Genomic DNA, 13,907 nt, shown 5'->3' on the forward strand with positions numbered 1-13,907 from the left:
AGACAAAGAGAAATCAATGTGCTCCTGGTTACTGAAGGGCGATAGAAATCCGTGAGGGCTTTAAGACATCTACATGTGGAGCCGATGTAATCTCCTTAGAAATGCTATAAATAAAGGTAGGCGACAGTAGGTTGTACTAGTATCACTAATCATACATGGGTCACAAATACTAGAAAAAATATGTAAAACAGTCCCAAATGGGTAATTTAGCTTTTAACTTCCACAAAGTCAGGGGAGCAGCAAAAAAAACAAACAAATTGAGAACAGAGCGGACGAAATCAAAAGAAGCAGAGGGTGAGATATCCTGAATTTCAGTAGTTCAAAAATACAGATTCTTACATCTCCCATAATGCAACCCACGAGTGTCTTTTCATTAGACCCTCACTACCTGTTACAAATTTGAAATCTCTGAACCAAGTGGCAACCCAATGTGGCATCACCCGCTGGTTTGTGAACTGCCATTTTGAAGCCCTGAGTTTGCAGTTTGGCTGTCGCCATCTTGGTTTTTTGAAGCCAGAAGAAACCATATGTGGACGAGAAGTTGGAGCTGAGGAGGAGTGAGGGGTGGATCTGACCTACTCTGTACTCTGTGTGTGGTTCAGTCTGTCAGTCAGACGGTAGCCTCGTCTGTTTTTTTCTAAACGGAACCTAATTTAAAAAATGAACATCATGTTGTATTGAAGAAGACTTGAAACCAGAGATTGAGACCATAAAGTCATTAGGAAAATATTCACTGGGGTAATAAATCAAGTGAGAAGTAGGGACATTTTAAAAGCTACCTACATTTGCAAAGAAGCAAGCCCACAGCCACTGTAAACAGAAAGTATTAAAGCCATAAAAAATGATCATCTACAAAACCCAAACATTTACAAGAGAGCAAAGACAATCAGTGATGGTATGAGTATATTCCAAGAAGCCAGTTTGCTTATTCACACACCAAATAGTAGATCATAAAGCTTTCCATGAATATGTGAGTGCTTCACAGTTTGCATGATCTGACAGCTGATTAGATCAAAGGAATTACATGATGAATGAGTGAGTTGTAAAAGAATCCCACTGCTCATGCACAACAGTAAATTTAGAGATTCTGTATCCAATCGTCACATACTCTGGGCAATGGGATTGGGGCGGGGGGGAGGAAGACTTCCACGTGCACATTGTTATATATTCCCTCATCTTCTTCTGCAGGAGGAGAACACTGTCACATCAGCACAGAAAATGATCCCAATGTCAGATGATGCATCGTATCAATTTCAGATGGTCGCTCAGCTCACGCAGAATGAAAAGATAATTAAATCACAACCTTCAATAAAACATAAGGAAAGCAATCGTACAGTATGAAAAACTCCATCTGCACACCATGAGGGAAATAAGTAAAGAAAAGGAAATAATGATCAGAATGTCTTTGTCTTAATTAGCCTCTATAGGATTTTTTTTTTTTTTTACACTGTGCTGGCAACTGCCTGACATTTTCTTTGCTCTATTCAGTCACTGCACGCTGAAGTTCCGGTGACCCCAAAATGGCAGCTGTTTTCCTCCTCTGCTATGGAGAGGATGGCTGTGGCCTGCTACACAAAGGGCAGCTTAATTAGGCTTTTGATTCATAGAAATGATGAAATACCTTCGAGTATTTAGAAGAGACAGTGTCACCCAGTAGTCACACTGAAATGGAAAACACCAGACCTTTGGTTACTTGAGGCATACTGTAAATATTTTTACACTGCATCTTTTCAGCTGTTTCTCTAACTGGTGCATCTGAAACAGGTTCGGGGTCTAATTACAGGAGTCAGAGCAACTGTTGCAAAATGACACAACGTTTTGGTTACTGTGCAGTTTACACCACCTCAATATCCTGCTGCCTCTGTGCTCTTTTATTTTAAACTGGAACAAACTTGAACATAAACTTGAACATATCCACCATGTTTTCCATTGTATTCATATTCATCTTATGCATGAAAAACTGAGTCAACTACAATGTCTACGCCAGCCAGCAATGGATATTAATCTGATTTATTAGAAAGTGGTGCCCGTATGTCAAATTAGTTTTTTTCTTTTTACTTACACACTTACATTACTTACATTACATACTTCACACTGAGGAATATAAAATATTTTTTCTATAAACCATTTTCTCATCAAGGAAAATATCCCTATCAATAAATACAGGCAAAATTTGATCAATTATTATTATTATTATTATATCCATATGGTTTGCTGCAGTTTTAAGGATTTCCACTATATGTTTTGTTATTGTACTGCGTTTTATTTATATTTCAATTGTGTTTTATTATCATATTTGTTCTGTATGTTACAGGGATTTCTGCTGTGTTTGTGTTTCAGAGAAGTAAAGTAAAGTGGACAATAAAGGGCTCACTGCTGTGGACACATTTCAGTCGATACCCAAAAAGAAGTCAGATGCTCAGCCCTAATGTCAAAATGCTCTTTGGTATAGAAAATGTAAAATAATCTAAAACACAATAAAACCCTAAAAAGGTTTTGGATGGTTTTCCGCCCTGATGGGCCTCACCACACTACAAAAGAGGGTGGGAAAGAGGGAGAGAAAGTGAGTCAAGGCAGGATGCCAACATGTGAAATTACAACTATTGATCTCTGTTGCTGGAGAATGCATTTCCACTATGTTTGAATGCATTATTAAGCAGATACTGCTCACCACAACAGGTGGACAGCGGCCCGGGGCACAGCTCTAACAGAACTGAGGCGATACTGAGTGCAGGATTGTGATAAGAGCTATTGGCAGTTGTTTGTATGAGACTAGTATCTCCAGTGTCACAGATTGTTGTGCAGTCATGTCTTGCACAATGACTTCAACAACAAATAATAATTTCATCCAAACTCTATTATTATTTCATGCACACCACGGCTAACAACATTATAAATTCAACAGCCGTTGCTTGTTTTTTTTTTTTTTTTTTTTTTATAAAATCACAACATAACACAATATGCTTACAGGCCAAACTTGTGGCATCCAGAGGAAATGTTCATTTGAGAGACTGGAAAGGTTACGAAACCAAAGTGTCTACATCAGTGGGGTTGTATATGCCTGCAGGAGGAGAGGAGAGGAGAGGAGAGGAGAGGAGAGGAGGAGAAGTAGAGGTGATGGGAAGTTTGTTTGTTTCTGAGGAGCACAGAGGAGTGAAGGTTTTTCTACTTTAAGCATATAGCTCTGAGATGTGTTTGTGTGGGAAGCACTGAATAATGAATTCATAATGAGAGCTAGACTTTGGACATTGTGCAATGCTCCATTGGCCCCAAAGGATAAAAGACGTTTCAGCTTTTCTGCCTGATTTTACAGTACATACAGTAAAATAACCTCAATCCCAACAACAATTAAAAATGTTTAAACTGCAATTTCAGTGGTTTGTCTATTCTGCTTATTACTGAATACAACATTTGAGCAGAAGTTATTTTGGCAAATTACTTTTTTGAAAGATAATATGTATCTAATGAATGGCCTTTGCAAAGAATTAGAAAGCGCTGCAGACTGTTATGTGTAATTACATAACCAACACAAATTTACCAGATGGTTGATAAGGTAGAGAGAAAAGCTTGTTTACTCACATTTCTTGCTCTGAACGTTAGGGTGGTATGACAGTGCCAGAGTGCATGGCTTCATGTTTCATAACATCTAATAAAGTTTCAGTTTTGGGTTTTTTTTCCCTCTTCATCTGTTTATATTTTACCCAAGGGCAATGCAGCTAAAAGCATTACTCTGACTGCTACATTCACTGCTCAGGTTCCTGTGAATACTTCTGCTGGATTTTCATTAAAAAAAAAGTTTGATTGATCTGTGCTTGGTCTCTGATAATGTAGATGGCCTCTTGGTGTTGACCCTTGACCTGTATTTCCCTGCATTAGTTCACTCATTATTTTCCTAAAAACTCTCAAGATAAGCAGCCACTCTGTAGCAACTGTTACACAAACCATGGACAGTTACATCACCTTAATCCACTTTTTCTTATGAGTTCCATGCCTGACGAAGAGAAATTGTTTTCTCTCGCACCTATGAGCCTCATTTTTGTTTATCACAATATCAAAAAACACTCCATCAACTTTGGATTAAGAACACAGAGTAAAAATCACTAAAGCCCGCTCCCTTTTCATTTCTCTTGGATGCTGTTGCATCACTTGAACAATAATCCACACAAAAAGGTTCAGGGGACAATAAATAAACAAAGCCTAAATCCTAATGCACTTTAAGATTGCTACGTCACATTGATTTATTGACGTAAATTCAAAAAAACTGTTACGTGGTGATTAAACATTAAAGAGGAAACATCTGTAAGATGAATGTCATGGACATAAGTGTTGTAACAGGAAACATTTTAGAGCATGATTCTCAAATGCACCATTTAGTTGCTTATAATGACTCCTACTCACTAATGATTCTTGTGCAGTAGTATATTGCACCAGCTCTTGGTAGGTTGAAATGAGGCCCTTCCTCCTGAAAACAATTTAATCCTTCAGTGTTAATATCTGGCCTGCAGAAGGCACCTGCAGCTCCGAACCACTGAGCTTTAGAGACATGGAACAGATGACAGCAATTATATCATGATCTATCTAACCTCCTCTACCTAATATCCTTGCAGACTTTTGTCTCTCATGCTGCGGACTTCACATTTCCAAAGAAATCCACTTTAATCTGGGAGCTGATATGTTTTCATGCTTTATTCAAAAATGTTTTCATTTTATTTTCGACATTGACAGAATAAATGAGAGCAGAGTGAGCAACAAAAAAAAAAAAAAACAAAATTGTCCTTTCTGAATAATAGATAAGGTAACTCGCTTGGGGACAGATTATCATTTTAGAAACTGAATTATTGAGATGATTATAGCAGTAACAGCAGATCGCCACTGCCTGAGAGGCTCTGTGGGAATAAGGTGTGTCAGTGTTTGGCGGCATGTGGTGCACAGGAACCAGGTGAGTCTGAGCTGGAAAATAATCTGTGCTCCTCAAACTGAATTTATGGTTCATCATCAAATAAACATGTTGGAACAGAAAGATAAAGAGTGAAGGAAGAACATGAAACGCAGTCTTCAAGTTCAAACAAACTGAATCCACACACACACACACACACACACACACACACACACACACACTAGTAGCAGCTGAGCTGAACAGAGAGAAAAAGACACCGAGAAACCGAGAAGTAAGCAGCCTCCACAGACGCTCCTCTGCCGGCTGTGATAATGTGACGTGGTCAGAGCTGTCCTTGGTGCTGAATCAGCGGGGACCACAAACTGCTGCAACTTCTGATCTGCATCCACCTACTGTGTGTGTGTGTGTGTGTGTGTGTGTGTGTGTGTGCGTGTGTGTGTGTGTGTGTGCGTGTGTGTGTGTGTGTGTGTGTGTGTGTGTGTGTGTGTGAGCGAGCGAGAGAGAGAGTTTTCAGTGTGCGCAAAACAAAACAAACACAGCTGGCTCTCTTGGCACCCCGCCACCCAAGCAAACCCCCCTCTTCACCGCCTACAAATCCGCGTTTTCCAGATGAATAATAAACAGCGAGAAATGACAAATTGTCAAAGTGATGAAAGATTTAACATGTGGGAGCCTGAAAGCAAAAATGGGTTTCATCTCTTGAATGTGACGCTGCTTCTGGAGCCGATTAAACAGGGACGGCGCGATTCCCTCCCCTCCCGTAGTGATGCAGTGAACCTGCTCTGCGCAGAACCAGGCTCGCTGTATAAAAACGGCTGCACTTCCACAGGCGCCAGTACAACAGCAAGGGGACGCGGGCGCGAAATCACTGCGGCTCATCAGCCACGAGGAAAAAAAAAAAAAAAAAACCCGGCACGGACGCCAACATGCGGGCCACGAAGAGGGCGATCTGCTGGAGACTTTTTCTATGTTCCTGTCTGTTTTTGGAGAGTTCTTCTCAAGACTTTGGCGGACAGACGCAGTTCATTTGCACGTCCGTACCCAAGGATATGGACATTTGCGCAGCCACCTTGCAGAACAGCGTGCCAGGAGAGGACCTGAAGACCACGGTCATGCAGCTGCGGGAGACGGTTTTGCAGCAGAAGGAAACCATCATGAACCAAAAAGAGACGATCAGAGAACTCACCTCAAAGTTGGCGCGGTGTGAGAGCCAGAGCGGCGCCGAGCCTGGGGACGCACGGGCCGGGGGCAGGAAGAAAGAGGCTGGGACCAAAAACACGATGGGGGATGTATCCAGGGGCCCCGCTGACACTTTGACGCAACTGTCACAGACTTTGCAGTCGCTGAAGCAGAGACTTGAAAATCTGGAGGTAGGGTGCTGCTGCTTCTGAGGACATGTTCAACACTTTGGTGACAGTGCGCAAAGCTCGTTTGACCAAAATACAAGCACTATTGTTGACTAATATGAATCATACAATAATAATAATAATAACAATAATAATAATAATAATAATAATAATAATGGTAGCCAAATGATAATACTTGTGCTCACAGAAAAGAAAAAAAATATATAATTAAATTGTGCGTCCAGCTATGCTGCAATAATCCAAAATAAAAGTTAATCTAAAATCATAATCACTCAAAACCCATTCTTCACATTGAGCTAAAGGGTTTTCTTTCCCTCCCTCACAGCAATTCAGCAGAAGTAACAACTCGGTGCAGGCGAACAGCCTCAAAGACCTGCTCCAAAGTAAAATCGACGACTTGGAGAAGCAGGTGTTGTCCCGAGTGAACAGCATCGAGGAAGGCAAGCCCGGACTCCGGAATGAGACGGAGCAGCGTGGGAGAGTGGAATCCACCCTCACATCTCTACACCAGAGGATCACCGACCTGGAGAAAGGTGGGTGTGCAGAGATTATGGGCTTCCGCGCTAGAAAAGTCAAGGAGATCTGGGAGGGATTGGTGGCTGAGTTGCCTTGAGGACGAGTGCAGTGATGGGAGCGAAGTGATAGATAGTGATCGAGAGGAGATATCACATCGTCACAGTGCAGCAGAAAGATTGCATGCGAGGGTGGAAAATGAAAAGGAATCCCTGTTTGCATATCCAATTTGGCGCTATTGGCTTTGATGACCTCAGCTGTCGATTTAATGTTTACTTATCCGCGCAAAGCCGACACACATCGGTATATTCGGCAGTTTCCTGCTCTAACACATGCAGATTAAACCATTTCAAACATGCAGTGAACGACCCATCCCTCCGTTTGAGCCGTGAGCAATGTGAGAACTTGAACCACGGTGCGCTCTCGCTTTGGGACACCTCTGATGCCACGCAGCAGGCGCTTAGTGTGGTAGTAAAACTGAGAGGTATGGGTGGAGAGGAAAAGCAGAGATGAAGGTTAACAACGTCACGGTTACTCCTGTGGTGGATTTATCAAGGGAGATTAAAGCAAATCTGGAGCGTCACGATTGTGGATTTGTTGTGTAACGTATAATTCCTATGTAAATCCCCAGTATGTGTGCGTTGGGAATGGCATGTCTGTGTTTAACAAAATGAAAAAAAAAAAAAAAAAAAAATCTGCAAAGTCTCTGAAGCCAAGTCTTCTCTGTTTTCTTCTTCACAGGTCAAAGAGAAAACAGGCCCCTGGATAAATTCCAGCTGACGTTTCCCTTGAGGACCAACTACATGTACGCCAAAGTGAAGAAGAGTTTGCCGGAGATGTACGCCCTCACCGTGTGCATGTGGCTCAAGTCCAATGCGTCTCCTGGGGTGGGCACACCTTTCTCCTACGCAGTTCCTGGTCAAGCCAACGAGCTGGTCCTCATAGAGTGGGGGAACAACCCAATGGAGATACTAATAAATGACAAGGTAGGCGTGCGCCACCGTGGAAACGTCGCCACGCATTGATTTTAAACAGTTATTTTTGGTTCACCGCAGCAAATACTCACGTCATGTCTCTGCGTTTGAAACCCTCCGAAAGGTCGCGAAGCTGCCCTTTCTCATCAATGACGGGAAGTGGCATCACATCTGTGTGACCTGGACAACTCGCGACGGTGTGTGGGAAGCTTTTCAAGACGGCGTCAAGAGAGGGAGCGGGGAGAATCTGGCTCCATATCATCCCATCAAACCACAGGGCCTGCTGATCCTCGGCCAAGAGCAGGTGAACACAGCACACACATCTGTTTCACACGCTTTCTTCTCCAAGGGGCTGAGCTTTCAGCGGCACAAAGGCAACAGAAATAAACAGTGTTTTTCTCGGTGTTGGGACAGGAGCTCGCCATAAGATATCACTGTGTTAAATACAAAAGCTTCCTAACATGATACAGAAAATGAGCTAACAAGTTGGAGTAATGGTACCATTTTAATGTGATATTAAAGAAGAAGAAAAAAAAAAAAATCTGAATTCAATTTTCCAATCCACCCATTGATGTAATTCATGTAATAGACTTAATAATGTGATTAGATCTTTTACTGGGACTCATCAAGAATCCCAGAGGATTGAAGATGGATATTCGTAATTCAATTTAATCAGTCCAAAAATATTCCAGATAATCCAAGAGGCAATTCTGTTCTTTCCATGAAGCAGCCTAAGGGGAAAAATTCATGTCACCCTTGATTAAATCCATTTGTCTTTACCACAGGACACACTCGGAGGAGGATTTGATGCCACACAAGCTTTTGTTGGAGACCTGGCAAATTTTCACATCTGGGATCGGAAACTATCTGTCGGAGAGATTTATAATCTTGCCACTTGCAGCAGCAAAGCGCAAGTGGGCAACGTTTTTGCATGGATGGAGACGAGCCTTGACATTTACGGAGGTGCCTCGAAGTGGACATTTGAAGCTTGTCGCCAGCTCAACTGAACTTGCAGGGAAGAGAAGATCAATGCAGTTGTCAAAGCCACTGTTGTCACAGCATCGGTAAACTAAGAATGAAAGATCAGGAGGCGAGTGTTTCAATAAATAGCATCTGGATTTGTATTAGATATTTGAAAACATCATTTGTGGACACCTTGATAGATTTTTACCAGATTCTCATGAGGGACAGCTCAGTGGAAGGGGACACTTTGGCATCCTGGTGGTGCTTGAATGCACATCAGGCCAACTTGTGGTTTCATTTGAAAAAGCAGCTGATGCTACTCCAGAGAGCAGAGGAAGGTCTCGGAGACCAAAACGACAGGCCAGCATCAAAAGCACAGTAGGAGGTCATGTAGTTTTTAGTGAACAGAGGTCACACTATTCAACAAAATGACTTCTTCAAACGTCTTTTCTGTCTCGACTGCCAGGGATTTTCACTGTGAAAAAGGACAAGGTGGACTTCTTTAAAAGGAATGTGTTCCTCAAGAGGTTTTGAAAAAGACGGCATTGTTTCTCTCTCACTCTTCTTTCTCTACCACCACCTGCTTGACGTGATTTTGTGTAAAGAATGACGTATTTATTGCCAACATTTGAGCCTGAGTGCCTTGGGCTGTTGAAAAAAATCTCAGCACATTCATTATGATTTGCAGAGTGTTTGTGTTTATTTTCTGTAAATTAATTACAAAAGAGGTGTTTCTTGTAACACTTTGAATGAGGTTGGATTAGATCGTTTAGTGTAAAATGCAATTCATTGATGAATATGGCGCATTTTGCAGATGTTTGTACGTCAGTGGGAATGTTCTCTGTACAGTAACAGCATGTCTTAACTTCTGTAAATGCTGCGTCAGCATCTATGATCTTTGCTTTTACCTTCCTACTTTTAGGTTGAGATTTTATACTGTATTGTTATATGCTTAAAGCATGGCAGCACCAACAGATGAAAAAAAGTTCTAGTTTTTGTAATAAATTGTGATACTTGAATCATAAAACAAGTGTAAACATATATTTATTTATTCCCATGAGACAGGAAATTTGAGAGATTTGAAATTTTGCTCACACACATGATGACATACTGATCTGATGAAATATGGCCTCAGTCAGACACATGGGGCACTACAATTAAAGTCCTAAATTTTACCCATTGAAGAGATCACACCTCCCCAAACTTTAACTTATACTAAACATGATTTACATGAAATGTTGAACGGATGTTCTCCTGAGTGAGCATTTAAGTTTGACCACCAAATTTCAGCAACGTGTTTTGCATGTTTTTTGAATAATTTCCACCAAACGAGCAGATTATTTTCTCAATTAAGTAACTGCTTAGTCGAATATTCACATCACAGTTTTCTAAAACCCCAAGGTGGCATCTTCAACGCCCCCCCCCCCCCCAAAAAAAAAAAAACAGAGCACTGAAAAGCTAATGCACATGGGACAAAGACAATCTGGCAGAGAGCAAGTGGAAATGGACGGGTTTATACACCAGGGAGCTGATGAAGGACTGGGGAGCAGGTGAGCAGGAGAGTGGGGAGGAGGAGCAGGTCAGGTGATGCTACTGGTGGGAAAAGGAGGCAGGTGGGAGTGGCAGGGTCTTAATGGCAGCAGATGCATACACAAATGACTGGACTGAACGAATAAAAGGATGAATGAACAGGCGGAAACCCAAAAACCAGGATATCAACCAACAAGAGGCACCAAAAGGTAAAAAAATCTCTTCATCCCTTTAAAAGTTTCACTTGGGGCCAGACATGTCAGTTTCAGGTAATATAAACGATGTGGAAAACCATTTAAAACCCCAGTGGCTTACTGTTTTCATGACCAATCTGCACCCACCTAATAATACTTTGTTACTACAAATCAACTAAACTGGACAGTACGCCTGAGACTGAATGTGACCTATAACCTAAATTGCTTTAACTACTGAACAAACATCTGTTTTTCACAAACTTGTAAACATCTTATAAACTCAAACATGTCCCTTTTCACAGTATTCAACAAAATTTAGTATGACATGTTTAAGACACCTCAATGACACTAGTTAGCAAAATAAGTTGGGTGGTTTGTTCTTCACCACATCGAGTGCATTCAGAAAGTGTTCAGACCCTCATCAGTCTACCCTCAATACCCCAAATGACAAAGTGAAAACAGAATCTTAGAAATTTTGCAAATTTATTAAAAAGAAAAAAACTGATATATCTCATTCACATGACAAGTACTCAGACACTTTGCTATGAAACTTGGAATTCAGCTCAGTTTCTTCCCTTTTCTCCTCTGGAAGTTTCTCCCTTCTCCACACAGGATCTCTGGAGCTCAGCGAGAGTGACCATCAGGTTCTTGGTCTCTTACTGACGCTCTTCTCCCCCGACTGCTCAGTTTGGCTGGGTGGCCAGCTCTAGATAGAGTCCTGATTAAAATGTGAAACACTTTCTGAAGGCACTGTATGCCTTACACAAGAGACCACATAGTAATGGTAAAAATCATACTTCATCCCATTTAAACAATGGCATATAAAAATTCCCATAGCATAGTGTAAATCAGTGAATGTGACATTACCACGACTCAGTGAGCATCTATTAATTTCAAAACCTCACAAATGTTTGCCATGAGTACAAACAGCCTGTGTGTTGTAAATGTAACAGAAACATATCTCCATGTGGAATTTGAACTTTTGAACGGAGAGAAAGACGACAGCAAAACACAAAGTCAGGTGGTGAAGTTCAAGAACACCTCTGCCTGCAGGCGTCAACTACAGACAGCTGTGCCTAGTCCAAACAGAAGCCATTTCTAGAGCGAGACACACCAATAGATGAACACAGACTGTAATTACACACACTATATTGTAAACACATGGCTATCGCTGTCAACAAAAGGTTGGTGTTGAGGTCATACATCTCAATCCATACAGTTTTCCTGCAAATGAATCAAAGCTGACACCGCTCGCTTTCGAGGATGCAGGGTCGGAAGGTCCTCCCTTTGTTGTTAGTGAGGATGTGTTTGGGCCCACCCCAGTTGGGTCATATGTCCCACAAATTGGTTTCCATTCTCTACCTCTGAGGGAGGGGGACATCTTCACATCAATATTCTTTTCCCCTGACACCAGACTAACTACAGCTCATACCATTCACACAGCCATTACAGACAGCTACTGTGACACATCTGGGGTTGGATTTCAGTCTGAATCCTTTCTGTGGGGAACCAAAAGTCACTCAGGAACACAGGAACATACCTGGATACCCACACACACACACACACACACACACACACACACACACACACAGTATAATTTCCTCCTGAGTGGCCACCGGAGGCTTCGTTAGAAATCGACTTCCACACCCTCATCCACATCCACCTGACCTCGTTGACCTACAGATCGCATTTGTCCGAATCCAGTACTTTTTTCTTGACCTAAATCTTGGCCCAGATCTTGTCAGGTATATTTTTGGCACAGCCAGCTAATAGCCAGCCTGTTGACCTCTCCCCAGCTTTTCTGAGCTCTAATTGGTTTGGGCACTCTGATTCAGATTAGCTTAGAGGAAAGGTCAAATATAAGGTAATTATTTTCCACCACATCTGGCTGCTCTTATTTCGTTCTGTCTGTAAAGCAGATGGCACAAATTCTTCACATCTGACTGATTTTTTAAAAATCATTTCATGGAAAATTTGTCTACATTACCGTCCTTGAAATGACATGGAGGCAACGCAGACAGAAGTGAGCTTCAGTGAAGTGACAATGTGGATAACCAGCCTTTCCCTCATTCAGAAGACCATGCATTTGCTGCATGTCAGTACCAGCATCCATTTTTTATGGTTTGGTGCTAGATTCACCATTTTTGGGGAACATCCCCGTGTTCAGGTGGAATATAAGCTCCAACTTTTTTAAATACATTTTGCTTTCACTAACACACATCAACAACCAATCCTGTTCACGCTGAACAGAAAAATTAAGTTAACAAGGTCAGCATGAGATCCGAGTCCTGTACAAAGCGACTAAGAGTCTAGAGCTGTGCTAGCACTTCTGTGAGGCACAAACATCCTGTGAACATCAGCAGCTAACATGCTCATACTTACAAAGTATAAAGTTCACCATGTTCACTATCTTAGTTTAACTTGCTACCGTGCTAAATTCTGCTAAGTACAAAAAAGGTCAGGGGATCAAAGTTATTGCATCCTCTGGGGACCATGAATCTGTTTAACACATTTCACTGTAATCCATCCAATAATTATGACCTAAAAAACAAAATGTCCACTTCATGATGGTGCTAAAGGAAAAGTCAGGGTGAAAGCAAAGTCATTGGGAGTCATTGTGTGGAAAAGATGTATATCTGTAAAACATTTCTTGTCAATGAATCCAATAATTGATCGAAAAATTACTGAGATATTTCATTCTTGATCTACAGAAAATTAAGAGAATTAAAGGTGAACTCCACTGATTGTACACATAAAGGTGTGTTTACAGGTGTTGGGGAGTACTCAACTGGCAACCCGCCGTGACATCACCCATTGGTTTGTGGACTGCCATTTTGAGGCATTGAGTTTGCTGTTTGGCCATCGCCATCTTGGTTGTTTGAAACAAGAAAAAAAACATATTTGGACAAGAAGGTGGAGTGAGGGATGGATCTTATCTGGTCTGTACTCCGTCCTGATTGTCAGGAAGGTCGCCGTGTGTTGTACAGTCACACACAGTAGCCATGCCCTAATGTATACCCTTCTTTATCGTCTATTTTCCTCTAAATGGGACCATGGCTTCACTTTTCAGATCCAGAGTCTACAGTCATTTTATACACAGTCTATGGGAGTACAACTGCATACGTGACAAAAGTTGTCTTAAGATTTTTGTGGCTCCAGAGGGAGCTGCACCAAATCTGATAAAATACCTCAAATGATATCACTTAAGGCAGCACAGTTGGGTCTGAAGGCTACAGGTATGAAATTGAAAACCATCTAGGGTTGTGGGGTTGGAAAGAAGTGAGCTTCGCAGATCTCTGTAGTCCACTCCTCATCTCTCCTTGAGGCTAGTGGCCTGAGGCAACATTAGTCACTACCAGCAGAACACACCTGAATCCTGACTATATCTTTGGCTCTGCTGCTTTGATTTTTTTTTTAACCTATCCATTCTGACTCCCTCAATGTCATAGGAATGTAGTGATAAATCTTA

The 13,907-nt window shown here is 41.6% G+C and overlaps 1 protein-coding gene across 1 annotated transcript; it reads left to right on the plus strand.

The window, feature by feature from the left end:
• Positions 1-5,719: 5,719 nt before the first annotated feature.
• On the plus strand, positions 5,720-9,741 carry nptx1l (neuronal pentraxin 1 like). Its single transcript, XM_071474108.1, has 5 exons — positions 5,720-6,267; positions 6,590-6,797; positions 7,519-7,763; positions 7,876-8,055; positions 8,537-9,741. Exons 1-5 carry the CDS (start codon positions 5,824-5,826, stop codon positions 8,756-8,758), a joined length of 1,299 nt encoding a protein of 432 aa, XP_071330209.1. The 5' UTR covers positions 5,720-5,823; the 3' UTR covers positions 8,759-9,741.
• Positions 9,742-13,907: the final 4,166 nt, after the last annotated feature.

The sequence above is a fragment of the Trachinotus anak genome, unplaced genomic scaffold (genome assembly GCF_046630095.1).
Source record: "Trachinotus anak isolate AG129_WGS33_773 ecotype Australia unplaced genomic scaffold, CSIRO_AGI_Tana_v1 ptg000003l, whole genome shotgun sequence".
Classification (NCBI taxonomy): domain Eukaryota; kingdom Metazoa; phylum Chordata; class Actinopteri; order Carangiformes; family Carangidae; genus Trachinotus; species Trachinotus anak.